General features: G+C 38.5%; 1 protein-coding gene across 2 annotated transcripts; it reads right to left on the reverse strand.

Annotated features, from left to right (window-relative positions):
- Window positions 1–275: 275 nt before the first annotated feature.
- Window positions 276–14,942, reverse strand: LOC124033415 (protein Largen-like). 2 transcript variants are annotated; one of them, XM_046345443.1, is made up of 3 exons: window positions 14,541–14,942; window positions 7,509–8,407; window positions 276–1,935 (listed from the first exon to the last, which is right to left on the reverse strand). In XM_046345443.1, the coding sequence occupies exons 1-2, from the start codon at window positions 14,676–14,678 to the stop codon at window positions 7,673–7,675; spliced, it is 873 nt and encodes a 290-aa protein (XP_046201399.1). In that variant the 5' UTR covers window positions 14,679–14,942; the 3' UTR covers window positions 276–1,935; window positions 7,509–7,672. The 2 variants fall into 2 exon arrangements, with proteins under 2 accessions (XP_046201399.1, XP_046201397.1); XM_046345441.1 differs by having other exon boundaries at window positions 7,504–8,407.
- Between the last annotated feature and the right edge of the window lie 387 nt (window positions 14,943–15,329).

Raw genomic sequence — 15,329 nt, forward strand, 5'->3', positions numbered from 1 at the left:
AGCAACAGCTGGGGCTCTTGAACAAAGGTAGACCACTATCAGGATCTATTTGACCCAGTTCCTTTGATTCCAAATGGAGAATCTATGGGTATTATAATTATATTCATTCCATGTTTTGTTTTTTTACATTGAACGTCTTCAGCTAATTGGGACGATGGTCTTACATGGTACAATGATTACATTTTTTATTTAATCAGGCAAGTCAGTTAAGAACAAATGATTATTTACAGTGATGGCCTACCCCAGCCGACGCTGGGCCAATTATACGCCGCCCTATGGACTCCCAATCACAGTTGGATGTGATGCAGCCTGGATTCGAAGGAGGAACTGCAGTGACCCCTCTAGCACTGAGATGCGGTGCCTTAGACTGCTGTGCCACTCAGGAGCCCAGATATCAATTTTCTTCCTTTTGCCTCTTATCTTCGTTCACTTTGAAATAGGTTTTTGACTCTCACTGGAAATCTGAGATAACGACGGTAGCACTAGCTTGGATGAGCATTAAATACTAACTTTTTCATTTGACTTACAGAGGGGTGATTTACTGTAGGTCATTGACCTTTCAAATAGCTTTAGACGCAGGCATTACCATTTCGAATCAACACAATCAACACATACTTGAAATGATTCTGTAATTAACATGTTAAAGGAAAAACAAAGTATAAAGACTAACATAAGTGCAAAGTGCAAATGATGTCCAGAGATGTGGACATTGTTTCCCCAACACGTCATTGACAATGTTTTTTTATTTCCCGAGAGAACAGTTACATAGTCCGCATCGACTAAGGGTGGGCCGAAGTGAGGTGCACTCCAGTTGGTGGATCCTAACAGCCGCTCCAGGAAATGCATAGCAGACCTCAGCGATGACAGGAGGAAGTGGAAAAAGAATCAGTCATGCATTCATTCAGTATCATTCCTCCTCTGATAAGCACAACAATGTATTTGGTTTAATCTAGTTTGCTTTTATATATATATATATGTCTCACTATATAAATAAATGATCCAGATATGCCCTGCAGAAACGCATGTACTTTCAGAAGAATGACAGCCTTCTTTAAAACACTCCTTTCATCCCACGGAGTAAAAAAAATATCCTCTTTTTAAATGTTACAATCTCTTTAGAAAGGTTTTATAAATATATAAATATATACAAATAAAATGTAATGCAAGTTATTGTTGCTTTAAGTGCATGCCATATCTTTGCAAGCAACTTGTATGACATTGATCACACATAGATTTCTATACGCTCAACATAGCATTCCGAACACAAATTAGTGAACATCCTCAATACCTATATTTTAGCCATTTAACTTGCCTCATATTGTATGTTGGATTTTCAATACGACACATGTATGTATTTCATGTTCCTGTATATTAAGAGCAGTCACTGCAGATCAACAAATCTTGTCCAGCAGATTTTACTGGCTGTTTATGTCTAATATCCCACAATTCACAAAATCCTGTAACCAACACATACACTTATGAACTGAGTGTGTCTGTTCTTGTTCAAATTATGTCATAAGAAAGTAACATGAACATGGTTATGTTTCTCTCTTTCTCACTTTCAATAGGAATGTCTGCTATAAGCAGACTTCCCACCCTTAAAGAGTTCTCAGAATGCTGGGGACATCAGTAATTCCACTTCCTATAATTATACATAGAATCTCCATTTCAATTGTAAATGAACCAGTCACATTTGGATGCAATGTTTTCATCTTATGTTTGCATTACATTTGAACTTTTACCATGCTTATCCCATGAATAAAACTGTGCTACTATGTCTTCCAATTCTCTATGAGGAGTAATTATTTGGCCTTGGCTCAGAGGATTTGCTATTCTGTCAAAGGTAGGGAGCCTCGTTCTCAGTGACTGTATGATGAACCAAAATTGATCCGTTTCATGTCAGTAAAGGCTGTTTCGACTTTTACCCAGAAGGACCTGCAGGGGAAACAAGGAAAACACATTAATGTGAGCATTTTGATAGGAAGAGGGAAATGCAATTGAACTTGCATAACAGCAGTAGCCATGGGAATGAACAGATTAAAAAAGAACATGACCACAATTCAAATAAAAGGATGGGGATGTTTTTTTGGTCAGAACATTATTTCACAATTCCTTTCAGTACATTCAAGGTTACATTAAACTTATTTGTTCATAAAATCACAAAAATGGTGAACAAAATAGTACATTGTGAATTATCTTATGTTTTTGATGTGCATGCAGCTACACCATAATAGCCAACATCAATAATCCAGTATGTGGTCGGAAGCTTACACTTTCTAACTCACAGATAGATGTTGGTCAACTTGATTGCCTTGTACTTTGACTAAAAATCTTTATCTAATCATCAAATTTAAATGGATTACTTCAATGGTGATTACACATTATAGTAGAATGTTGATACTGTCCCTTTCTTTACAGTTTCTGGGTGACATAAAATCTTCTGCATTTTAAGTGTCAGACAGAGGAAGTGGCAGACAGAGGAACTGTGTGTGTTTCGTACATTCTTCATAGTCTCTTGACCAATTCTTCCACTTGACAAATTCTTGACTGTAGATCTGTACAGCTATATCACCATTTGAAAAACAAACAACTCCCAATTGCAATATTGTTTATCTTAAAAAAGGAGATGCAGCTGATGACTCTCCTTTTAGTCTCCAGAGGAGCATAATAATCTGATGTCTCTCCTTTTAGTCTCCAAAGGAGCATAATAATCTGATGTCTCTCCTTTTAGTCTCCAAAGGAGCATAATAATCTGATGTCTCTCCTCTTAGTCTCTAAAGGAATATAATAATCTGATGTCTCTCCTCTTAGTCTCTAAAGGAATATAATAATCTGATGTCTCTCCTTTTAGTCTCCAACGGAGCATAATAATCTGATGTCTCTCATTTAAATAGTCTCCAAAGGAGCATAATAATCTGATGTCTCTCCTTTTAGTCTCCAAAGGAGCATAATAATCTGATGTCTCTCCTCTTAGTCTCTAAAGGAATATAATAATCTGATGTCTCTCCTTTTAGTCTCTAAAGGAATATAATAATCTGATGTCTCTCCTTTTAGTCTCCAAAGGAGCATAATAATCTGATGTCTCTCCTCTTAGTCTCTAAAGGAATATAATAATCTGATGTCTCTCCTCTTAGTCTCTAAAGGAGCATAATAATCTGATGTCTCTCCTTTTAGTCTCTAAAGGAGCATAATAATCTGATGTCTCTCCTCTTAGTCTCTAAAGGAATATAATAATCTTATGTCTCTCCATTTAGTCTCTAAAGGAGCATAATAATCTGATGTCTCTCCTTTTAGTCTGTAAAGGAGTATAATAATCTGCTGTCTCTCCTTTTAGTCTCTAAAGGAGCATAATAATCTGATGTCTCTCCTTTTAATAGTCTCCAAAGGAGCATAATAATCTGATGTCTCTCCTTTTAGCCTCCAAAGGAGCATAATAATCTGATGTCTCTCCTTTTAGTTTCTAAAGGAGCATAATAATCTGATATCTCTCCTTTTAATAGTCTCCAAAGGATCATAATAATCTGATGTCTCTCCTTTTAATAGTCTCTAAAGGAGCATAATATTCTGATGTCTCTCCTTGTAATAGTCTCCAAAGGAGCATAATAATCTGATGTCTCTCCTTTTAGCCTCCAAATGATCATAATAATCTGATGTCTCTCCTTTAAATAGTCTCCAAAGAAGCATAATAATCTGATGTCTCTCCTTTTAGTCTCCAAAGGAGCATAATAATCTGATGTCTCTCATTTTAGTCTCCAAAGGAGCATAATAATCTGATGCCTCTCTTTTCAGTCTCCAAAGGAGCATAATAATCTGATGTCTATCCTTTTAATAGTCTCCAAAGAAGCATAATAATCTGACGTCTCTCCTTCAAATAGTCTCCAAAGGAGCATAATAATCTTATGTCTCTCCTTTTAGTCTCCAAAGGAGCATAATAATCTGATGTCTCTCCTTGAAATAGTCTCCAAAGAAGCATAATAATCTGATGCCTCTCCTTTTAGTCTCCAACGGAGCATAATAATCTGATGTCTCTCCTCTTAATAGTCTCCAAAGAAGCATAATAATCTGATGTCTCTCCTTTTAATAGTCTCCAAAGAAGCATAATAATCTGATGTCTCTCCTTTTAATAGTCTCCAACGGAGCATAATAATCTGACGTCTCTCCTTCAAATAGTCTCCAAAGGAGCATAATAATCTGATGTCTCTCCTCTTAATAGTCTCCAAAGGAGCATAATAATCTGATGTCTCTCCTTTAAATAGTCTCCACTCCAAAGAAGCATAATAATCTGATGTCTCTCCTTTTAGCCTCCAAAGGAGCATAATAATCTGATGTCTCTCCTTTTAGTTTCTAAAGGAGCATAATAATCTGATATCTCTCCTTTTAATAGTCTCCAAAGGATCATAATAATCTGATGTCTCTCCTTTTAATAGTCTCTAAAGGAGCATAATATTCTGATGTCTCTCCTTGTAATAGTCTCCAAAGGAGCATAATAATCTGATGTCTCTCCTTTTAGCCTCCAAATGATCATAATAATCTGATGTCTCTCCTTTAAATAGTCTCCAAAGAAGCATAATAATCTGATGTCTCTCCTTTTAGTCTCCAAAGGAGCATAATAATCTGATGTCTCTCATTTTAGTCTCCAAAGGAGCATAATAATCTGATGCCTCTCTTTTCAGTCTCCAGAGGAGCATAATAATCTGATGTCTCTCCTTTAAATAGTCTCTAAAGAAGCATAATAATCTGATGCCTCTCTTTTCAGTCTCCAAAGGAGCATAATAATCTGATGTCTATCCTTTTAATAGTCTCCAAAGAAGCATAATAATCTGACGTCTCTCCTTCAAATAGTCTCCAAAGGAGCATAATAATCTTATGTCTCTCCTTTTAGTCTCCAAAGGAGCATAATAATCTGATGTCTCTCCTTGAAATAGTCTCCAAAGAAGCATAATAATCTGATGCCTCTCCTTTTAGTCTCCAACGGAGCATAATAATCTGATGTCTCTCCTCTTAATAGTCTCCAAAGAAGCATAATAATCTGATGTCTCTCCTTTTAATAGTCTCCAAAGAAGCATAATAATCTGATGTCTCTCCTTTTAATAGTCTCCAACGGAGCATAATAATCTGACGTCTCTCCTTCAAATAGTCTCCAAAGGAGCATAATAATCTGATGTCTCTCCTCTTAATAGTCTCCAAAGGAGCATAATAATCTGATGTCTCTCCTTTAAATAGTCTCCACTCCAAAGAAGCATAATAATCTGATGTCTCTCCTTTAAATAGTCTCTAAAGAAGCATAATAATCTGATGCCTCTCTTTTCAGTCTCCAAAGAAGCATAATAATCTGATGTCTCTCATTTTAGTCTCCAACAGAGCATAATAATCTGATGTCTCTCCTTTTAGTAGTCTCTAAAGGAGCATAATAATCTGATGTCTCTCTTTTCAGTCTCCAAAGGAGCATAATAATCTGATGTCTCTCCTTTAAATAGTCTCAAAAGAAGTATAATAATCTGATGTCTCTCCTTTTAATAGTCTCTAAAGGAGCATAATAATCTGATGTCTCTCTTTTCAGTCTCCAAAGGAGCATAATAATCTGATGTCTCTCCTTTAAATAGTCTCAAAAGAAGTATAATAATCTGATGTCTCTCCTTTTAATAGTCTCCAAAGGAGCATAATAATCTTGGATTACTTCACAATTTTCTAAATAAATGCCCTCGCTCTCTCTCTCCCAATATGTATGAGATATATTATTAGCACTCTGATGCTTTGATAATGTACTGTAGGTGAACATGATATCTTCATTATGGACGGAACGCCTCTGGAACAAAACTGTATTATTTGTCTTTTCACTTTCCTTTTTGTTTAATTTCTTTTCACTTTATTTCAATTTAGGAAGCTTGTATCCAATTGAAATTAAAGACCTAACCAAGTGATACATGTTGAGTATATCAACAATTGTGTCTGGCACTGTAGTACGATATGGAAGAGTATGATAGCTAATTGTTAATTGAAACAACTGTAATTGTGTCACATTTATGCATATTCCTCTTTGCCAGGTCGGCAAGTGATGATGTCACGCATAATTTTTAACCATCAGTTTTGCACAACAAGTTTTACACCAGCATTCTAAATGTCTAGAATAGTTTCCCACCCACAGGTACATGCAGAACATGTACTGTAGCTGGGTGGGTGGGATTCAGCATTGCGATAGATATCTCTATATATAGTTCTGCTGGGGGCACACTCTTGTGGAAGTCTTTTCTAATCACCCTACAATGCCCATTTCCTTTTAGTACATTTATGCATTTATGTATTTCAAGGGAATTGTTCTTAATTTGTTAGTATTCAATATGACATACATAGAGCTGTACTACTTGATGAAGGTTAAGACATTTATGTCATTTCTCCAGAATAAAATGTTTTTTACTAATCTCATCCACAATGCGACCAGGCGAAGCAAGCCTGCAGGGCATAAGCTGATATCGCTACATCCTTCATGGCATTCCTCATGTTTGTTACATTTTTTCATGTTTCTGTTTATTTAAAATGCTTGAATAAGCACCAATCCCTATCTAAATGTTGAATGCGGGTTAGTAAGCTTGTCCATGAGAGCAAAGACATTGAATCTCAGCAGCGTTCACATCCCACTTTTTTGTCTTTGTTCCCACAGACTCACACACATTTTACACACACATCGCTTTCCCACTTTAGAGCATTGTCAACATTTGTGTTGGTACAAAGGCAGTATGAAATAGTGTTATCGGCACAGTAATAGCCTAATCCTGCTCATTAGAAGGCTTGCTAGTAGGAGGTGCTACTATTTCCATCCACCTCCAGGGTATGCCTAATTTCTTCCCTTCCAAAGCACTGAAATGCTTTCATACCCTTTTGATCATTCCTTTCTGAATGACACAATAACATAATGAAGCACCCACACACAGCCACTACTGTTTAATTACAGTTCTATACATGTATGGTAAATTAAGATTAAAATACCAACATATGTTGAATGGTAATATATCTAACTAAGATTTAACCTCAAAACATCTGAGGTTAAACGCTTTCGAATAAGTGTCTGTTCAGTCCACCATGTGAGATTTGACATGGTTCGTTTTCGCAAGCTAAACTCAATGTGACTATATTTATTTGACATCTTCCTATAACCTAAGCCACCAGTAGATGTTGCTCTAGATTCAGTAGTGTGACACACCCTCCCCATCTCAAGAAGTGAAGTATGGCAGTGAATCAATATCGGGTGACAAAAGATAGTATATGCCATCATTGTATAACTGTCTCAGCCCTATACACAGAGGTGTACTGTAGAATCTGGGTCAGCGGTCGGATTTGAGGCAAGATTGATTTGTTGTTTAGCCCAGAGCATAAATGTTCTAACACAGCTTCTTGTTTCTAAAAACATCCCTTAAAAAATATGATACAATGTTACTTCACATCTCTCAAACCAATCCTGCCAAACCCTTACACTAGCAGGACAGTTGTTAGCTGCCACTCACTCACCTCACCGTTCATTCTCTCCTTGTGCATTTCTGAGCTCAAGGCCACGTCTTCTAGCGCTCTTTTTTCCCTCATCGTTTAGATAATCCACGTTTGACTGGAGTAGAAAGTGCTCATGAAATAGAAAACACTATAAATTATTTAGAAATATTTAAATTAAGGGTGATTAACATCAAACCGTTGTGGTGGTTGATTTTCGAAGGATGGTTTTCTGTGGTTTCAGGGAAGGGTTAGAATGAGGCACAAAAGGCAGTTTTGTAGGAGGGAAACTATGGCTGACACTTAGACCGCCATTTTCTAACGTGAGCTGGGATGGTGGTGAGGAGGAGGAACACTGATGGACAGGGCTTATGTCATCAGTAAATTCTGTCTGTAAGGGCATATCTGTGTTGTCAACGTCATATTGCAGGTCACAGTCAGGGCAGTACCCGTGATACTGGACCTTTTCACTGAATCGGACCCTCTCCCGGGTTGCCTGGGGGCATTTGGTCTTTTCATGCCGTAGCAAAGGCATAGGCATACGTCCTCTCTCTTCCTTTGTACTATTAGAGATGCAACACGATAAGTCTCTGTTTGGCTTCCCTGGGAAAACACCATTACGCATAAGAGTCCCGTTAGCCTTGGCTAGTAGGCTCCCTGATAGTGGGTTCTTGTTGTGCTCCTCTGCTTTGATAGGTGTCAGCCTGGGAGGGGGCAGCGGAGGGTGGGGCTTCTTCATCACGGTCAGGATGGCGTGGCTGACAGATGGGGGCCTAAAGATGGCGATCTTGATCTTGTCGATGCTGGAGGCTGTGGTGGTGGTGGTGGTGCTGCTAGAGCTGCTGTTCAGGGTGTCTGTCTTGGAACTGTCTGTCATCTCCTCCTCCAGCTGTAGGTCACACGTGAGGGAGTCGATCTCATGCACAACCTGCACCAGGAGAAAAAGAAAAGGAGAACAGTACATATTTAGTTTGACAGACAAAGAAATATAATAGACTAGTAGAGTAGAAAATACAGCAGCAGCCAAAATGTTACCATATGAAGCACTTGTTGTTGTGCAACCTGGCTAGTAAATAGTTATGCCAGGGGAGGGGGCTTCTACTAGGCTAACATATGGAATTGTTTTAAGATGGTCATACCAAGGATCATTTACCCATTTGATTTTGAGTTTTAGTAACCATTTAGGTATATAACCAAAAAATATATGTATACTGTATATAAAAAAAATATTTGATCAAACATTGAATTTGGCCTTACTGCTATTAGCCCATAGAAACACATTGAATAACAGATTCATACATAGTCATAACAAATGTGTGCAAAGGAATGTTGTTTTAAAGTGTCTGTCCTATAGCTGAGAGATATAAGAAAGATACGGAAATTATTATTATTATTTTTTTTACCCATATTTATCCCATTTTTCATTTGCACTGAACTACTTCCATATAGATATACACTACATGACCAAAGGTATGTGGACACCTGCTTGTCTAACATCTCATTCCAAAATCATGGGCATTAATATGGAGTTGGCCCCCCCCCTATGCTATCTATTCTTCTGGGAAGGTTTTCCACTAGATGTTGGATCATTGCTGCATGGACTTGCTTCCTTTCAGCCACAAGAGTATCAGTGAGGTTGGGCACTGACGTTGGGCGATTAGGCTTGGCTCACAGTCGGCATTACAATCCATCCCAAAGGTGTTCGATGGGGTTGAGGTCAGGGCTTTGTGCAGGCCAGTCAAGTTTTTGCACACTAATCTCGACAAACCATTTCTGTATGGACCTCGCTTTGTGCACGGGGGCATTGTCATGCTGAAACAGGAAAGAGACTTCCCCAAACTGATGCCAGAAAGATGGAAGCACAGACTTGTCGAGAATGTAGGAATAGAGCTAAGCACAGGTATGCTGTCGCGTTACGATTTCCCTTCACTGGAACTAAGGGGCCTAGCCAGAACAATAAAAAACAGCCCCAGATAATTATTCCTCATCCACCAAACTTTACAATTGGCAGTTTACATTGGGGCAGGTAGCGTTCTCCTGGCATCTGCCAAACCCAGATACGTCTGTCGGACTGTCAGATGGTGTAGCGTGATTCTTCACTCCAGAGGGCCTTTCCACTGAGTCCAATGGTGGTGAGCTTTACACCACTCCAGGTGACGCAGGCATTGAGCATGCTGATCTTAGATTTGTGTGCGGCTGCTCTACCATGGAATCCCACTTAATGAAGCTCCCGACGAACAGATGATGTTGCTTTCAGAGGCAATTTGGAACTCTGTAGTGAGTGCTACAACTGAGGATGGACTATTTTTATGCACTACGCGCTTTAACTCTCGGCGATCATGTTCTGTGTGCTCGTGTGGCCTACCACTTCGCGGCTGAGCCTTTGTTGCTCCTAGACGTTTCCACTTCACAATAACAGCACTTACAGTTGACCGGGGCTGCTATAGCAGGACAGAAATTTTACGAACTGACTTGTTGTAAAAGTGGCATCCTAACATTGTGCCACGTTAAAAGTAATTGAGCTCTTCAGTATGGTCATTCTACTGCCAATGTTTGTCTATGGAGATTACATGGCTGTGCCCTCAATTTTATACACCTGTCAGCAAAACAACCAACGTGTATGTGTTCGTGAGAGTCTCACCTTTTCATAGAGGCATATTCATATGTAGCCAAACAGTTTGGACGCTACTGCAGACGTTTTCGTGAGAAGACCAATTTTTGGAATGTCTCAAGGTCTGACAAACACTGCTGTAGCTCGGCCACCTTCCACTAAAGATGCGGAAGACCGTCATTGGTGGATGCGGTAGAATGAGACATAGACGTGGACATCGACTCTAAGGCGTTATAAAGGCCCACTGCAGTCAAAAACTTGTTTTACAGTGCCTTCAGAAAGTATTCACACATTTTCCACATTTTGTTGTGTTGAATTTAAAATAGATTAAATTGAGATTTTGTGTCACTGGCCTACACACAATACCCCGTAATGTTCAAGTGGAATTTTGTTTTTAGACATTTTTACAAAGTTGATATTTTTTTGCGTCAATAAGTATTCAACCCCTTTGTTATAATACGTTCAGGAGTAAACATTTGCCTAACAAGTGACATAATAAGCGGCATGGAATCACTCTGTGTGCAATAATAGTGTTTAACATGATTTTTGAATGACTACCTCATCTCTGTACCCCACACATACAATTATAAGGTCCCTCAGACTTGCAGTGAATTTCAAACACAGATCCAACCACAAAGACCAGGGAGGTTTTCCCAATGCATCGCAAAGAAGGGCACATATTGGTAGATGGGTAAAAATCATAAAGCAGACATTGAATATCCCTTTGAGCATGGTGAAGTTATTAATGACACTTTTTCATGAGGACCACCACAGGAAAGGAAGACCCAGAGTTACCTCTGCTGCAGAGGACAAGTTCATTAGAGTTACTAGCCTCAGATTTCAGCCCAAATAAATGCTTCACAGAGTTCAAGTAACAGATACATCTCAACATCAACTGTTCAAGGGAGACTGCGTGAATCAGGCCTTCATGGTCAAATTGCTGCAAAGAAACCACTACTCAAGGACACCAATAATAAGAGACTTGCTTGGGCCAAGAAACACCAGCAATGGACTTTAGACCAGTGGAAATCTGTCCTTTGGTCAGATGTGTCCAAATTTGAAATGTTTGGTTCCAACAGGCGTGTCTTTGTGAGACGCAGAGTAGGTGAATGGATTATCTCCGCATGTGTGGTTCCCAAAGTGAAGCGTAGAGGAAGAGGTGTTATGGTGTGGAGGTGCTTTGCTGGTGACACTGTCAGTGATTTATTTAGAATTCAAGGCACACTTAACCAGCATGGCTACCACAGCATTCTGCAGTGATACACCATCCCATCTGGTTTGCGATTAGTGGGACTATCATTTGTTTTTCAACAGGGCAATGACCCAAAACACCTCCAGGCTGTGTAAGGGCTATTTGACCAAGAAGGAGAGCGATGGAGTGCTGCATCAGACTATTTGGCCTTCACACTTACCCGACCTCAACCCAATTGAGATGGTTTGGGATGAGTTGGACCGCAGAGTGAAGGAAAAGCAGCCATTGAGTGCTCAGCAAATGTGAGAACTCCTTCAAGACTGTTGGAAAAGCATTCCTCATAAAGCTGGACACCAAGAGTGTGCAAAGCTGTCGTCATGGTAAAAGGGTGGCTACGTTGAAGAATCTAAAATCTCTAATATATTTTGATATATACTTTTTTTGGTTACTACATGATTCCATATGTGTTATTTCATCATTTTGATGTCTTCACTATTATTCTACAATGTAAAAAATTAAGAAAACCCCTTGAAAGAGTAGGTGTGTCCAATCTTTTGACTGGTACTGTATGTAAATTTGATATTTCTGTATTTAATTTTCAATAAATGTGCATTATACGGTATTGGGGGTAGATGTGTGAGAAAAAAACTTTCTGAAGGCACTGTATATAATGTATATTTCCACACTATGTGGTTGGAATAATATTGTGAAATTGTGAAAATGATGATAATATCCTTCTAGTGTAAGAGCTGTTTGAAAAGTCTGTCTGAAATTTCAGCCTGTTTTGGTGGGATGGAATTTTGGCCTGCCTGGTGACATCACCAGGTGGTTAATTAGTTAATAGACCAATAAGAGAGCTTTCAAACCTCTTCCAATAACAGCTTGTCTTCCGTCCCTGCCCACTCAGACCACTCACAGACAGTCATAGCTACATTTTTGCTTGAGAAATTGCTCATTGCTGAGAAGCTATTTTTGCTTCTTTTTGACCATTTTAGTTGAAAACAATCACAGTAAGGTACTTAATTGTTACCAGAAATGATTTGATATGGAAATAAAAACTGCTTAATTTGGCATTTAAACTAATTAATTATTCTAATAACTTTGTAGACATATGGTCCTATCAAGCCAGATTCGCATGCAACACAACAATATTACACAGTATTCTCTGATTAATTGCAGGTCGTGTTTGATTAATTAATTTGCTAGACGTGTATTTGTAAGGTAAGGGCAAACTAGAACCTACCCATGATAATCCAATGAAAAGAACACACACCAAACTGTATGAAGACTCTAAATCAAAAGCAAGACCCTCCGGCTATAGCAATATTAACTTGATAACATACATGATCAGTTTATATAAGAATGAATTCTGTGAGTATGCTCTTGCACGTGTTGGATATATTAAGATTAAATTGAAATTGTTGAAAGGACATACTTGGCCCCTCTATACATTCATGGTTGAGGTGATAATAATATACCTACATGACAGGCAGTGACAATTGCAAAGACATCTCTTTGTAGCAATTTACTACATCTTCCCTTAGGTATGTTTACTAGTTTTGAGTAGAAATAAACCTTGATTACTCTATGTGTATGTGCATGTATAAAATACACAATGTTCAACACTATTATGGAGAGAGTCTGAAATTACTTGTTATTTTGTAATCTATTACTGACACAATACCTACTAATTAAGACCTATGGTATAAGTTGCCTATCATTTCACATTTCAGTGGTAGCCAATACTTTGCCAAACCATATCTGCGAACAGTATCCACATAGTATACCATTTTAAAAGTCATTATATTTTAAAGTAATTGACGCTAGTGAAGTAATATCAGCATATCCACATTTAATGGAATATAAAACTGAGGTTGGGTAAAAAGCTCATGTAGAGTGAAATCGCCATGCAGTCTTAAATGGATCATTTAGTGGGACACAAAAGAGAGTCACAGTATCCATTGCAACATGCTTAGGGGCATGATGGTTCTCTCTGTGCCAAGCATCTGGGTTCAGCTCCTCTTAAACATAGGCTTGAATCCAATAATTCAAGTGTGTGAGTTGCACTAGATAAATACTGCATCTAAATGGGATTTACTGAAACATTGACTTTGACAATGAACTGACAATCCCCGAGGTGGGTTGTTTTAGTAGTGCACACTCTCCTAAATAGAATATTGATTTGTATGTTTTATTTCTTATTTAACCTTTATTTAACTAAGCAAGTCAGTTAAGAAAAAAAACCTTATTTACAATGGCGGCCTAGGAACAGGGGGTTAATTGCCTTTATCTGGGGCAGAAGAACCGATGTTTACCTTGTCAGTTCAGGGATTCGATCTCGCAACCTTTGGGTTAGATCGACGCTCTAACCACTAGGCTACCTTCCGTCCCAGATTGATGTTTCTATAACATTGTGTTTAATTCAAATACTTGTTGAAAATGTTGAAAGATCAGCATTATGTCAGAGGAAATGTGTGTCATGTATCCATCCATTACATCCATCAATTAAGACGAACAGTGTAGGTTTCATCTAAAGTGACAACCTGTCGTGTAAGGGTGGGTATTTCAGGGCCAGCAGGCCGGACAGTTCCTTTCGTACAAACATCTAGGTAGGCTACATCCACGCGTCAAAGCAGGTTAGATTGCGTGTCATTATAGGGACGATGGAAGACCACAAGGATCAATGTGTGAAATCAACAGAAAACAAATATAGTATGAGTTAAATGAATGCTCTAAAATTGATATTCCTAACAATTGTATATCACTTAGACACAATGACAGCGCTGACACAATCCTGATACTGTAACAAGGTGCCTATCGAGAAGAGAGCTGCTGTATAATTTGACAGGAGACAATTATAATAAAAACAGTAGGCTAGACTGCATTTAGATGATGAAATGCAATGCAAAACCATACCGGTGAACTACACGTGATTAATCATGATACATGTTTGCACTTAAATGATCAAAGCCCAGTGTTCGCACTAAGGCGCAGCTGCGTTGTCATCCTTCGCACATACAACGTGTCCTATATGTCTTTCATGTTCACTGATAAGATATGTGGTCACATACGAAAGGGCAATGCACAGGCCATGGACATAATTATATCTGAGCCTTCAGATGTTTATTATAGAACAATCTTTTTCCCAATCAGTAAAAAATCTATATCCTAAACATACCTGCATTAAAACAAAACAGTGTTCATCTCAAATAAAACACACAAAACATAAGCCAGACATAGGAAACCTATTCCACTAACCTCTTTGAGTTCCTTGGCTACATCCCTCAAGTCTCCCAGTATGGTCTCCAAATCCTTCACGATAGTCTTGATCTGCTTTTTGACTTTAACTTTGGAGACTACTCCTTCAGCAGATTCTACATTTGATGTCCCTGACATTCTTCGTTGGCACAACGTATTTTTAAGGATTACAAGTAAATCCTTCCGCTGCAGTCAGACCACTTTGCCTATGCATTTTAATGTTCTGTTTTCTTCACTTTCCTCCCATACAGGCTAAATCACGCAATAATGTAGCGAAGCGTGGTGACAGCGTCCCGGCCAGCACGCATGCGCAATAGAGCATAGCAAAAATAATATTATCTTAAAAATGTTTAATAAAATAATGTTGCTGAAGAGGTGTTTCTAGACAGTCACTCGTGATCATTCCGCCGTTACCTTTTAACATTTCTGTCAAAAATACAAATGCTGATATGTCACATTTCCTTGTGGCAAGATGCCTAGTCAGATATTCGGTCCGTCATTTTAATCAGACTGAAATAATAAGAGAATGAAAAGGAACATGGTACATAGTACACATCAATCCAATCCAAGTCCAATATTCTAATCATAATGGTCCATAAGCTGCGCCAGACATCCCCATTGAACGGATTGTCTCTAAAAATACATGTATATTCTATAGGTTACCAACGACAGGCATAATATATTCATAAACTGCAGTTACTTTGCTGAATAAATGACAAGTGATAATAATCCCTTCTTCACATTGCATCTACATCGAAGCCTCCGTGGTGTCTGATAGCCTGCCCATAC

Source organism: Oncorhynchus gorbuscha, linkage group LG04 (genome assembly GCF_021184085.1).
Source record: "Oncorhynchus gorbuscha isolate QuinsamMale2020 ecotype Even-year linkage group LG04, OgorEven_v1.0, whole genome shotgun sequence".
In the NCBI taxonomy this organism is placed as follows: Eukaryota; Metazoa; Chordata; class Actinopteri; order Salmoniformes; family Salmonidae; genus Oncorhynchus; species Oncorhynchus gorbuscha.